The sequence below is a fragment of the Manduca sexta genome, chromosome 27, assembly GCF_014839805.1.
Source record: "Manduca sexta isolate Smith_Timp_Sample1 chromosome 27, JHU_Msex_v1.0, whole genome shotgun sequence".
NCBI lineage: Eukaryota > Metazoa > Arthropoda > Insecta > Lepidoptera > Sphingidae > Manduca > Manduca sexta.
In genome coordinates this window covers 10872594-10886599 of record NC_051141.1, presented here as the reverse complement: position 1 = coordinate 10886599, position 14006 = coordinate 10872594, and the positions used below count along the sequence as shown (strand labels likewise).

General features: G+C 35.2%; 1 protein-coding gene across 5 annotated transcripts; it reads left to right on the top strand.

The window, feature by feature from the left end:
• Nucleotides 1-3214: 3214 nt before the first annotated feature.
• LOC115444924 (sodium/potassium/calcium exchanger 4) lies at nucleotides 3215-13102 on the top strand. Of its 5 annotated transcripts, none has more exons than XM_030170920.2 (10): nucleotides 3215-3444; nucleotides 9343-9525; nucleotides 9830-10017; nucleotides 10299-10485; nucleotides 10566-10640; nucleotides 10815-11047; nucleotides 11126-11288; nucleotides 11473-11574; nucleotides 11663-11784; nucleotides 11970-13102. In XM_030170920.2, exons 1-10 carry the CDS (start codon nucleotides 3426-3428, stop codon nucleotides 12195-12197), a joined length of 1500 nt encoding a protein of 499 aa, XP_030026780.1. In that variant the 5' UTR covers nucleotides 3215-3425; the 3' UTR covers nucleotides 12198-13102. The 5 variants fall into 5 exon arrangements, with proteins under 5 accessions (XP_030026780.1, XP_030026778.1, XP_030026782.1 ...); XM_030170918.2 differs by having other exon boundaries at nucleotides 3217-3444; nucleotides 10713-11047; XM_030170922.2 differs by lacking the exon at nucleotides 3215-3444 and adding an exon at nucleotides 3476-3602 and having other exon boundaries at nucleotides 10713-11047.
• The last annotated feature ends 904 nt before the right edge of the window (nucleotides 13103-14006 follow it).

Here is a 14006-nt window from a genome sequence, read left to right as displayed (position 1 = left end):
TGACAAGTTCAACATTTTTATTGTGCCAGCCTCCAAAAATAAATCTTAAAACTGAGTTACTTAATCCATTTGCTACAGCCTCGTTCACTAGAGCCAAGTAATTAGATAGTAGGTTACGTATCGTTGGGAAATTAAATAGTATCACGATTCTAATGTGAAATTTCTTCAGTCGAAAGAAGATATGAATTGTACTTAAGTACCGTAACCCATTGTATGTGGAGCTATTAGGTATTAATCTCTTAGATATGACAATTTCTAGAAGGCCAAGGCACTTGTAACGTGTTGCGATAATTACAGTACCAATAAACTTCTTGCAAAACAACGTCTTTATTATTTCAGGTGTGTCCATTTTTATTTATTACATTTAATAACGTTAAGTTCAGCCCAGTAAATAAATAAGAAAGTGAAATGATGATGACAATGAAGACAAAGATCGGTGCAGCCTCTCAGCAACTGTTTCATAGAATCCACGAAGGGGGTACCGGCTGGAAAGGAGAGGTATGTAGGAATTATGCAGTGGGAGGCCCAGAAATCTTGCCCACTATACGAAGGGCAACAGCAACCCGAAACTTCATATAAGGTTCCTGTGAGACATTGGAACAATCTTGGGGAGTCGTGAACATTCGTGCTGTCCACAGCGTTGACCACAAACAAAGGGCTATTAAAAATTATAGGGAAATTAACATAAATATAGGTTACTGGTTTATTACCGTTCATAGATAAAAAAAAATGTTTTTAAGATAATCAACTATTTACTAATTCTGTTTCAAGGCTGCCGTTTGAAAAGAATAATGTAAACAGTTGATACCTAAATATGTTTTACGGTTGGTGGATAAAAATATTCCATTAATCTATAGATTACAAGAGTTGAAGTGGTCAAGAAACTTTCCACTGTTTGCTAAGGTGTATAGAGTGCATCATGATTATTATCAATACAAATAATGTGATATGGAATTAGATGAGATACGTGTCCCGTGTGGGGGATTTAATTCGTCATACTTATCTATTTTAATTAGGTTATAACACCGCTGGTCAGTGGTATAATATTAAGGCATCATGCAGACGATATGTCACGAAACCGACAATTACTGGAATTGGTAAAACAAGTTTCACAGTGAGCACGGAAGTATTTTATGCTGAAATTGTGTTGAATAGTAGGGTATTGTTTCTTGAGAACATGTTGTCACCATCTATACGTCGCGTCGTCTTAATCATTAATACTTGCTTGAATACTGATTACCATATTTTCGGTTAGTATTTTTTTATTGCTATGCATTTAGTATGTATTTCGTTCTTTTAAACTGATATAGGCTATAGTGAATTTCGTTGAAAAAAAATAAGTATAATTATGATACATGACGTACTTACATGACGTAATAAGCTAAACACAATATAACTTATTTCTTAATAACGTAACGACAATCGACATGGAGGTAGGTACAGTCGCATGCAGTAACATTTATGTATATTATATGTATACTTGTCATGTTATAACCGAAGCCTTTATGTATATACACTCGTAGGCGTAGCTTCGTGGCGTTTCAATGGTAAGTGGCGACACAACGTACCATGATTCTGTGGGGACTAAATGAGACCCCGTGACCGTTAGCTTATCTTAACTGGCTGACAAGGAAAGAAAGTGCAAGAACCTGAGCTTCAGGTTGGAAGTGCTCAATTTGTGTAAAAGCAAGAAAACACGCTCCGCGGCGCTTCACTGACATGCTGAAATCGGTACACACCTCACCACGATACGCTTTAGCCATCCACACCTACATAATGTATTGCTTCCTTGACATGGGCCACTTTTGGGATGCCCATCTTGTGGGGGACAAGTTACCCTTTACCTAGAATACAAATGATAAAGACATTTTATTTGGCAGGCGTCCCGCTGTCTCAATCAAACCCAGCAACCAGTCCAGCTAGATCCCATTCAAAGACCCAGTATAATTCCCATCTTCTCTGCAATAGTCCTTGCACCTGGTGTTCATAAATACATATAGTGAGAGTACTTACGAGGTATACACGTCATTTCAACCAGAGTCATGTATGTTAAAGAGGCCTCTACATGCTGGACCCATACCAGCTCGCAAGCCTTCCAAAAGAACCGATAAGGGCTCACGCCACGGCTCACTCACTCCGATTAGGGCTGTCACTTTTTTATTGGTTTTTTGTTTATCAAAATCACAAGAACCTCCCCAATTTCATCAATTTCGCCAATACGACTATAAGTGCTGGGCCTGGCTGTGGGTAAGAACTGAAAGGAGATGTCAAGCTGACACGCAGATGTTGAGACTCTACATTACTATAAAAGTAACAGTAGCTAAAGTTACAAAGGCAACTGCTAGTTTTATAGTAGTGTATTTTGCTTCAGCAACAGGTTGACAGCGACTTCACGGTATATACATATAATAAATGGCATATTTTTGTTTATTCTACTTTTAGAGCTATAATTACAAATATTTTGATGACCTATGGTCTTTCTTAACAAAAAGCTGTCTATCTGTCTTTGAAACTACATACATACTAATTCAAAACCAGGCCTTAGAATTACCTACAACAATACAATTTATATTCAATTTTATTATTTTAATATGTTTCATAAAGTTCTGTGTACGGTATTTTTTAATTTTAGTGGCATTATTGGCACATTTGCGAAAGTGTGCTACGATCTGTACTATGCATTACATATCTTATTATTGCACGCGACTGTACATGTGTCATATTGATCTAAGTCGCAATGCTCTTCTCTGTGACACCTACAGCTACATTGGTGATATGACTCACAATGGTCATAATAGTTTACTATGAACGTCCGAGCTGACATCTTTTAGTTAAGTCTAATTGTTAGAGTCGCGTGCCGCCGTTGTACCGGTGCTTTGTATACTATCCTAAACGATTATAATCAATTAACTTGTTACCCAGCCTAAAGGATTATTAAACTCAGACACAGTTCGTGTTCCTTTCTTGCAGTTTTATTGCGGAAAAATCTATCGTCACCTTACAAAAATATAATTACAATTGTAAGGTCAAATTATAATTCCGACTTGTTACGACTTACATAATATAGAGTATTTATTGTAGTAATTTCAATATTTGAACAAGTACAATGACCTCAGCAGTGGTTATTCCATTAAAATAAACAATTTCCGCGTGTAATGCAGAGGCATGTGAGCGCATTGAGAAGGCGTGGACCGATCGTGCGGATGAAGCTCTATACTCGCGCTGGGAGTCACTCCCGCACTACGCCCGAACGCCGCCCGACGTACGTGTATTGTATGGAAATAAATAATTGGCCCCCGTATTCTTCTTTTGACGAGCTCTCCGGCGGATCCATTATGTCCGTTTGAGCGTGAGCGGTGGCATTCGGACGCCAGTGGCGACGTCCTCGGTCGCCTGCGTCGCGCTCCACACAACATCACCTCAATATGAATACCTCCGATCGAGGTACGACACTACGTCTTTCCTTTTATTAAAACATCTACACGAGGAATTGTATATCGTTCTAGCATTTAATACCTCTTTACGCCGACCTGCCCAGTCCGGTGAAGTGCGTGCATATCGTCGCTATCGTTGCAGCAAGGTTAAAGAAAAGGAGGGCGGAAGTACGTCCAATTCCCGGTGACATATAGATCCCTACTTTTGCGGAGTGAATGCATTGGAGCAGAGACAAGATAATATTCCAAATTCTTGTGCCAGTTGTTCGTTGTGAAAGTTGTGACCTGTGAAGCAGCTATTAGCTTTTCCTGTCCAGTATCGTAAGTAAGGAAAACGTGGACTCTGAGTCCCGCTTAGTGTGGATACAGGTACGCTTGGACTTTAACACAACACGGAGTCATTCTCACTTACGCCTTTTATATTTCGTATTTTTTTGGTTTGATACCTACACAGATTTTTCAATTTTTTTTTCCAGTAAAGTGTGAATTTAACGTCAATAATGTTTTTTGATAATCTGTACTTGTATAGGCGTGCTTGTATTGTATTACTAGCTTTTGTTAACGAATGAATGAAAAACGATTAGTTGACAATAGTAAATACATCTTGGTGATCAACCTCACCTTATTTTTATAAAATGACGAGCTACCGTAATCGTTGACATACAAACATATAGCGAGAACTGCGGCTGTATTTGTTTCTGTAATGGCATTAGCATGTTTCCACCGATTAGGGGAAGGCCGAGTCATTCTTAGTATACCCACTTTTTCTAAAATACGTTTGAGAATACTATACTCAATAGAACGTTATCGAAAATACCCACTTTAGAGATTTATATTACATACAGAAAACTACGTTTTGATAAACTGTTCAAATATACCTACCTATTTTTATTGATTTTGAATACATATTTTATCGATGAGTTAAGCAATCATTTTCATAATGATAACATTTTCCACATGGGTACAATCTCAGTATAATATTATCTTAAGTTGTAGTATTTTGGAAAACATTAGGTTTATTTAGGTAATAAGTATATAATTACATATTTGTATGTACCTATAGCTATTTGCATACTATATTATTTACTTTTAAATGTGATTGTAGATTAAAATACCCATTTGTAAATATAATATTATAAATAAACACTAAATCGTGTATCTACATATATATTATAGAGCAAAAGTCAATTTGTGTAATTTCGCCAGCTCCATTAATTCAGTTAGAGACGTATATGACATAAATTCTTATATTCGGCATAATTTTAAGCAGTTCCTCGCATTTCACAAGGTACGTAAATAAAATTGATTGCCGTGTAATATTGCGTGTAAAAAGTACTTTATAAAATGTCATCAAGAGTATCCATGTACCAGTTAGACTATCGTTCCTAAACTTAGAAGGGGGAGGCATGAGCACCGACTCGGCGCCTCATCCGGTCCTCGCGCAAATTATCAATTGGCCGTCGTCGACTCAGGGCTGTCAGCGTGCAAGGTTGAGCTCCGATAGTCTTCACGTGACCTGCCCCTGCCGCTCTACCAAATCATTCCCACTTTTCCTTGGCCATTAATAATCATACGCTCACAGTAACATTGAGACGGGTCAGCTTATTTTTGTTCGCACGGAAAGTCACAAATATGTACTATTGTTCACATATTGTACTTGGTTTTAGAAAATAAATTAATTAAGAACGTTTTAGGATCTGTACCGCATGTTAAGAAATAATACGGCGTTAAAAGTTCGTAGCGTGTAAGTGCTTCAAGGAACGGCAAATCGAAAGACGACTTATGGCGCGTTAATGCGGACTTCCTGCCTTCTGTGATCTGTCAATTTTCTTCATAATGCACTTGGTGATATTTGAGTGTCTAAACAAGATATGTCACGCACATTTTGGTACTTGTTAACCACCATCACATGAGACAGAAGTGCCGTGGAAGCGCTGGCGCCGACACGTCGTGTTTTTTTAAATCGGCTAATCCAGTTAAACAACTTAGTGCAGTGGTCATTTAAGACAATTTGTTCACGATTGACTTGTTGACTTTGCTATTTGTTGGAGCGTGTTTAAAGAACCACAGGAAGCGTGTTTATTAATCGAGAACGCCATGCCTTCACTGGTCCATAGTATGTACACGTTGTGTACAATATTTTTGGTGGCTTTCTTATTGTTAAATAGATTTGTTTTAAAACTTGCAGCCATCGATGTTTTGAATTTCAATTTGTTTCGTTGTGTGTATTAGGGCTGATTTTGAATATTATAATATTTTTAAAATATTTTTTTAGTCAATAATAATATGTTGTTGTGTACTTGAGAACTTTTCCGCCCAATCCAAGGTATGGTAAAGGTCCAGTGTTCGACCCTGAATTGTGGAAGCAAAATATGATTTGAAAAGCATACATGAATTCAGATCAAATGTTAAATGGAATTACTAGTTACATAAACTTTTCAAGTTTTAGTTATTTAATTTATATCACTTCTAAGTCATTTGCTTATACAAATTTACGAAAAAGTTCATGTATAATGTATATTGTAACCATACATGTGTACTTTCAATAATATTACGTTCTCACATACTTTCTTTTGATCTAAACCTGAAGTTTCATTTACTTTTCCGTGATAATTTTTTTTATTATATTTTACGTATTGCATTGTGTTATGGAGAGTATTAAAACATGATACAAATATTTTTTGAATTTCGAATACCTATCTAAAGAAAGTTAAGAGGTAAGATGCACAAATATTCAGTTTGATCAAATTATGGATCATGGAAGTAGACGATAGTTCTCGTAATTCAATGATCAATTAGACTTATAGGACTATATATTCCTAGAGATGTTATACCGGGATATATAGCTGGTCAACATCGGTAGATGTTGTAGTTCACCTACCCATCGGCACCTCTTATAAGGACTCGTCCCAGGGCTTCACATCCCGGGATGACTCATTACTCAGACAAATAGCTATACAGTCAGCGTTTTATGTTCTCTTTCTCTCTGTTTAAACTGTTATTAGTTTTTACATCTGCTGGTTCTGAATTCAACAACTTCTTTAGTAACTTCAAGGCCTGTGATAGTTGCTACAGCTCATTACCTGCTGTAATATCTCTATATTTCTTAGGAACAAATCGGTGTGATGTCTTTTAGGCATCTCAATGGCACCGAAACGTAATGGTATTGCGTTAACCAATGGGTTCATATTTAGTTAGGTTAACAGCTATGCCTTGTGCGTTCAAATATATGAAAATAGAATTATCAGATTTATTAATGGTTTCATAGTTTTTAGTTGCAAGTAATGTACTTAACATATTTTTGCTCTTTGTTATCGCACTGAAAATATTTTTATTGATACGTAGTTTATACTTCATACTGCGCATTAATATAATATGCGATTTAAATGCTTTCTAACCTAGATACTGACACTTTGTTTTTTAACATACGCACTTATATGATTGTGACGACGCATCAACTTAAATTGATGCTAGCCAGATTTCACTAAATAAAATATTATAGACCGACTATCCTCTTATGTTGAAGGTAACAGAACTTCACTTCAGTGAAGTAGTCACGTGAACTAATGCAACATACTAACATGGAAAAGCAACATCACGTATCTTATTCTTGATAATTTCCAAGAAATGATTCGTCAGATGCGTTCTATTTTCTTTTTAGCTACTTATAATATGTCTATTGTTGTCGCTGATGATCTAGAATTGCCTTTCTTCGTATTTTTACTATTGTTAAAGAACACAGTAAGTAGATATGTGTGGTACAGTAGAATCTATATCGCAATGTATGTATAGCTTGTTGTAGCTAATGTACAGACTCATTACCTAATCACTGCACTAGTGGAATATATTACTATTAGTGGAATATATTTTTTTTATTTATCCAAAGGCGGTCTGTAATGGGGACGTTACTGTTTTAAAAATTGAGTATCTACTTGGATCGCAAATACTTTAAGCTAAACGTCTAGTATGCATTATAGGCGGCTGTCTGGACTGGTCTGGACTGACTGTTAAAAGATAAGTCTGTTGACTATAGGAGACTTTCGTAATCAAACTTATATTACATTAGCTCTTGATTGTGGTTTCACCAAAATTGTATCATTATTAGTCAGAATAGAAATTTCATTATGAATTTGGCTAAAATTAATCTGCATTAATTTGCCATTTTATGTGCTATATGGGTCTTATACCTATAAGTCATTTAGAAGCCTAACAAATCAATCTAAATTTCCTAGTACCTCCCCAAATTTGTTATTTAAATAATATATATCCATATCTTAGTAATCAAGTAGGGTGGGAGAGGACGTGCAAAACAATCATTTGTAAAGACGAGACGAGACTCTAAAACTCGCGATTATTTCAGAAAAATAAATGATCTGATTAAAGCAACCCAGACGTCGTGTCGTGGATTTGTCTTGATTCATGTGCCATAAAGCGCATACATATATTTGCATCTAACTAATAACACCATTTTGATAGTTTTGTTGTACAATTATTTATATCGTGTATCTTATGTTCCACAAAACATAAAAATATTTATAATTATATATAATTGCGGTAATAAGTATCTTTAATATCCCTGCCACTCTGGAAATAGCTGCTCTTATATTCTACTAAAATTGGAGGCGAGAACTTTGTTTGTTTCGTGGTTTTAGTATTTTTTTTTTATTCTAAAAGGGATTTTAAAACAATTCCTAATTATAGGACTCATTGTTTAGTATACAATTAGAAAATTATCAATATGATTACATTAAATAATAAATATTTTTTTATAGCATTCATAAATACTTTCTCAGCGAGAAGGAAAAACAAACCAACTTTATCAAAATCAAACAAATAAACTTATCTAGAAATATATTATTAATGTCGTTGGTATTCTCTCCATTGCTCCATACAATGCGCTTCATAGGGGCTAAAGAAAGGAATTTATACTAATAGCTTCCTGCGACGAGAATGAACGAGCACTTTCTGCGCGTGCGCAGATGAAGACGCCCTTTCTGGTTCACCACTTATACAAGTAAAAGAGACAGTAATCAATTATTGAAAAATTTCTAACTTAAACCTTTTCTCTCATGTAATTTAATATATTTTATTTATATGTCATGGGATGAACTACTGGGTTAGTTTGCTGCACTGTGCAGGACTAACTGTTTTAGAGCTGTCGATGTTTCAAGAAGGTTCAAAACTACGAGTATTTCACGTCAATGCACATGCCTAATAGGGGATATGCCTCCACAAAATCTCGTTATTTTCGAAAGGTCTCCTTATTATTTATGTAACAAGGAAATGAATCCCCTAGAATGTGTTCAAGATGACATTTCTGTGTTTCAACGTCTACTCCCGTAAAAATACCTATACCAATTACAAATTTAACACGCAACTCCGTTCTTCCCCTTAGAGACATCGCACAATAGGTCTCATAAACGATGTAATTGTAAAATGAGTTGAACATTGTTGCGTCGTAATTTTGAACCTCACTGTGCTATGAAATATTCACATAAAGGCTTTCTCCACATGAAGAGAATCATAACTTCGTATAACCCCGTGATAATAAACTTTCGGAGGCAACTATATCAAGGTTTATAGTTACCAGCCAATAACAGTCGATTCCAAAAAATACATTTAGCTACGGAACTATTACAGTCAGTTTCTATATACCTAGGTATATAGAAGCTGGCATGATCGTCTTGCGATAGGTATAAATAGACAGTTTATAATAACATTATAAATCGTTATTACAGGTAACAAAGCCCCGTAGTTTTAGTAAAAGTATAATCACTTCAAGACTAATGTTAGTATATCCAGGCCTCAGGCGAGATGGACATACAGGATTATTATGATTTCTGAATAAGTTTGTGCTATTGTACTTTTGAAAATTATACGAGCGGAATTTAATGGTGATTGATTTCAGACGGATACCTTCGCAACTGCACGCCGCCTGCTATCGACGACTTCCCAGCGGGACTGTTCACCGAGGCTCAGCGGCAGCATGGGGCTATAGTGCTGCACGCCTTGATTTCACTCTACCTCTTCGTGGCCCTTGCTGTTGTGTGTGATAAATTCTTTGTCCCGGCTGTCGAGAGAATATGTCACGGTAATTTACTTTTCTAATTAATTGATTTATTATATATATTGCTGATTTCTATTTAATATGGACACAATATACTTCAGCAAACGAGCGTATTAGTGGGTGCAGTTGGCTAATAAAATAAAATAAATAAAATGATAAAGATATGCAAATTTATCCCCTTCACAACGTGAGCATGTATTAGGTACATGTTTAATAAACACATTGACATGTTCTGACATCGTGGAGCGCACTGTCGTTCTTTAATACTCTGACCTTTGTACTGTGCTACCTTCCTTGTGTGGTAATGAAATAATTTGCCCTGTTTCAGCGCTCAATATGACGAACGATGTAGCAGGTGCAACGTTTATGGCAGCAGCGACATCCGCACCGGAGCTATTTGTGAACGTGATAGGGACCTTTATCACTGAGGGAGACATCGGTGTGGGAACGATCGTTGGCTCTGCAGTCTTCAATATTTTAGCAGTCGCAGCTTGCTGCGGTATAGGTGCTGGAATGGTTAGACACTCTTCATGATCTATCATGCTTACTTATATTGTTTTATTATGTGTTAAAATTAGTGGAACGTTGATTATGTCGAAGTAAATTTTTTTTATTTGTTTTTAGAAGTCTTCTACTTATTAAAGAGAATTTTGGGGGCCTTTAACTTAATTAAAAAATTAAGAATAATAAAATATTTTCTTAATTGAGGCTTAATGATGTTTAAAATTGACTTCCATTTTTAACGGAATCCACTTCTACGTCACTGTATATATTAAACCAGCACCATTTGATTGTAGGTTGTGCCCTTAGATTGGTGGCCACTAACAAGGGATTGTCTTGCTTATGGCATAACAGTTTCTATTCTTATATGCATTATGCACGACGAGTACGTGCAGTGGTATGAGGCTTTTCTGCTTGTCTTGCTCTACGGAGTGTATATCTGTATAATGTATTACGACAAATCCATACAAAACTTTGCCAAAGGTAAGCGTTTTATTAATTTCGCTAATTTTCATATTTTAATTTTACTTCAATATCATAAAAATATTTTATTTTATTCACAGGAAGTTGGAAATGTGTTTCTAATATGTTAAAAAAAACTGAAGCGAAACAAGATAATGGACGTAGCACGGATAATGGTACGTTTATTAATATCGCCATCATCTATCAATATTTTGAAATATCTTATATAAATATAATCGAATTTTCAGAAAAAGATATTAAATCATCTAATCCCGGAAATAAAAACGATATACCCATGGAACATCATCAACATAATGGTAATATAAAAAGTGTCTTATCTCTCCGTTCAGATGCAAACGATAAAAACAGTGAAGTTGATACGTCAGACAAAGAACCAACTAATGCCGAAGTGACCATAAAAAGCATAAATGTTGAAATACAAACAAAATCAACGGACTTGGAAATTGTCTGCTCTGAAGAAAATCCCAATGCATCTATTTTGGATGAAAACGGAAACGATTTTAACGATAAGTATGAGCATTCTCTTTGGAAATGGCCGAGCGGTAGAAGCTGGCTTACGAAGGTACTTCCATGATTTTATTAAAGCTTTGAAGTATTCCTTGCATACAAAAAAAAACTAAAGGTTTTATTTTATTTACAGACCACTTGGATAGTAACATGGCCTATTTATTTAGTCTTCTTGTTTACAATACCAGATTGTGAAAAGCCACGATTCAAAAATTGGTTTCCATTGACTTTCATAATGTGCATTGTCTGGATAGGATCCCTGTCTTACATAGTTGCTTGGATGATTACTATAATCGGTGAGTTTAGGCAATATTTACATTCATTTAATTTTTGTGGTACCTACGATTCTAATAATGTTAGAAATGTTGAATTTAGTGCATTATATATTTAAGGTTTTTTTATAATTTGATATTCACATTACCAGCTGATAGGATTTCGGTAATCATAGTCCAATATATAAAAAAATAATTATATTTGTAGGTGACACTTTAATGATACCTGATTCAGTAATGGGCATCACATTCTTGGCTGCTGGTACGTCAGTTCCCGAGGCAGTTTCAAGTGTTATAGTGGCGAAACAAGGTACGTTTAAATATAATTTGTCTTCAAGCACTAAAAGTATATTATATTATCAATCAACTATATAATTAAATTATTTAATTATTTTCAGGACATGGGTCGATGGGAATAAGCAACTCAATCGGATCTAACACCTTTGATATTTTATTGTGTCTCGGTCTTCCATGGCTGATAAAAGCATCTCTAACTCCTGCAGAACCTGGACACTACTGGGTCAGATTTAAACTATATATTTATCAGTATTACCCGCGAATGTTGATCTTATGCGCTCATGCTTGGCGAATGCATTATATTACGTCGTATAAATATAGTAAATATTATGCCAGAAAATGCACTGCGATTTACTTTAAATTTATTATTATTTTTGGGCTCTGTGTAAATTAATACTATTTCAACAGGTGAAAATAAACTCCATGGGATTAGAGTACTCGGCTATATCGTTGCTGTCGACATTGTTGCTGCTGTATCTGACATTTTGGTTCAACAAGTTCAAATTGGACGCGGCGGTGGGGCGGGCTTGTCTTGCAATGTACGCAATGTTCTTGGTCCTCGCCACTCTCATAGAACTGAATGTTTTCTTCCCTGTCAACGTGCGTACGTGCAAGAGAACGGAACTCAAGTCCTAGGCCAGTGTTTGAATCTTTGGACCTTAAGTTACAACAAAAAGTGCAAAATATAAAAGATAGTGGTGCCCACAGAAAATGCTTCACAGTCAAAGTGCCCGAAAACTATAGAGTGTGTTTGAGCATTCAGAATAAGGTTATGTAAAGTTTCACTTTGTACTTTTAGTTCTTTGTGACGTAAATGGTAAGGTAGTAAAATTAGCAATTCTGACACAGCTCCTAGTGGATCTTAGGTAATTGTTTATTTACAAACTATAAAATTCGAGTTATTCGACACGTTCATAATTTTAACTAATACTTATTTGGAAGAAGAATTATTTGTCGCCACAAAAATGTCGTTCCTGTAAGAATTAACACTTGAAATAATATTTTGAATCTCTTAATTTCAATCTCATAATAAGGATACGTAGTTTGTTACGAGTAGCTAATAATGTTGTTACTTAGGGCTCTAGCGTTGCACACGATTCTGTGCGATATTTTTGATTATATATATTGTAGCTTGAGAACCGCCACTAAGAATTTATACGAGAATAATGAAAGTGCCGCGCGACTTTATTATTATAATTCTCTATTTTGTATTAACTACATTTTATTGAGTACAATAAAGGTCAATATTATTGTGAAAATTATAATACAAAGGAAAAATAGTTTACTTCATGTTAAATCATTTTGGACAAGATTTTTATTACCGGTTGTTGGCTCAAGTACAATAAAAAGATTTCTATAATCTCTTTCAATACGCAATTGTTTTATAATTGTTCAGTAAAATAATAGATTATTTGCCCATTATAACGATAGTGGAATAAAATATTTATAATTAACTGTCTTCATTAAGAATCTCCTAAAAATATTGTAAATACGAAGTATACCATCTGCAGTAAGGAGTAATTAAATTTAATTTTGTAATATTATTATTGTTTTCTTCAATAGCACTAAAATGGTACCGCCATAATTATTGATAGTGTTTATGAAAGATTAATAAAGTCGGGACACATTTTAGCGTTATTTGTTTTTTCCGTACGACTAATTCCGTAATTTAAATATAAGTGCCGTGCAGAAAAGTTAAAATTCAAATTTTATATAATAGTAAAGTAAACCCTCATTTAAATAGACCATTTTTTGCTGGCAATTATTGCATCATACTTTTAAGATGGAGGCTAGAAGACTTTTATTTTTATATCTGTTAAAAAACTACCATATTGTTTAGGTCTGACGATTATTGTTTATCAACACGTCCTGGAATTACCTTGCCATTGGACGGGCTCAGACCGGGCAACTTTTCTCCACCGTTTTAAGAATCGAACGTGTGCGGCAAGAAAATCGACTGATATTAGATAATAAGCATTATAACCGCACATAAACAACAATTGCTCCATCCGTACTTGGAAATACAAAGTACTGCATTCTTATACTACCTATATTTTTATTGCGTTTCAATGATGAGATGAGCATTATGCTCGTCTGGTAATGAACTATACAACCGCTCGTAAACAGTGGCAAAACTATACAAAACTATAAATTACAAAGTACTGCGTGGCACTCAACTACGCTCGTCAACCTGGGACATAAGATGTTAAGCCTCATAATGCCCAGTATTTAACCGTAATTACTGGGCATTATGAGGCTAGCCACCGGGTTACAATGAATTTGGGATCAAAACCTGCATATAATAGTGCATGCCCATTGCTGCAAGACGGTAGAAATGGATAGCTCAATGGTAGCTACTGACACGGTTACTTTCGTACGAGAAACCTGCCAAGTGTAAATACTTCTTATAAATAGTCATTGCTGGCCATAACAATGTAAACTTTT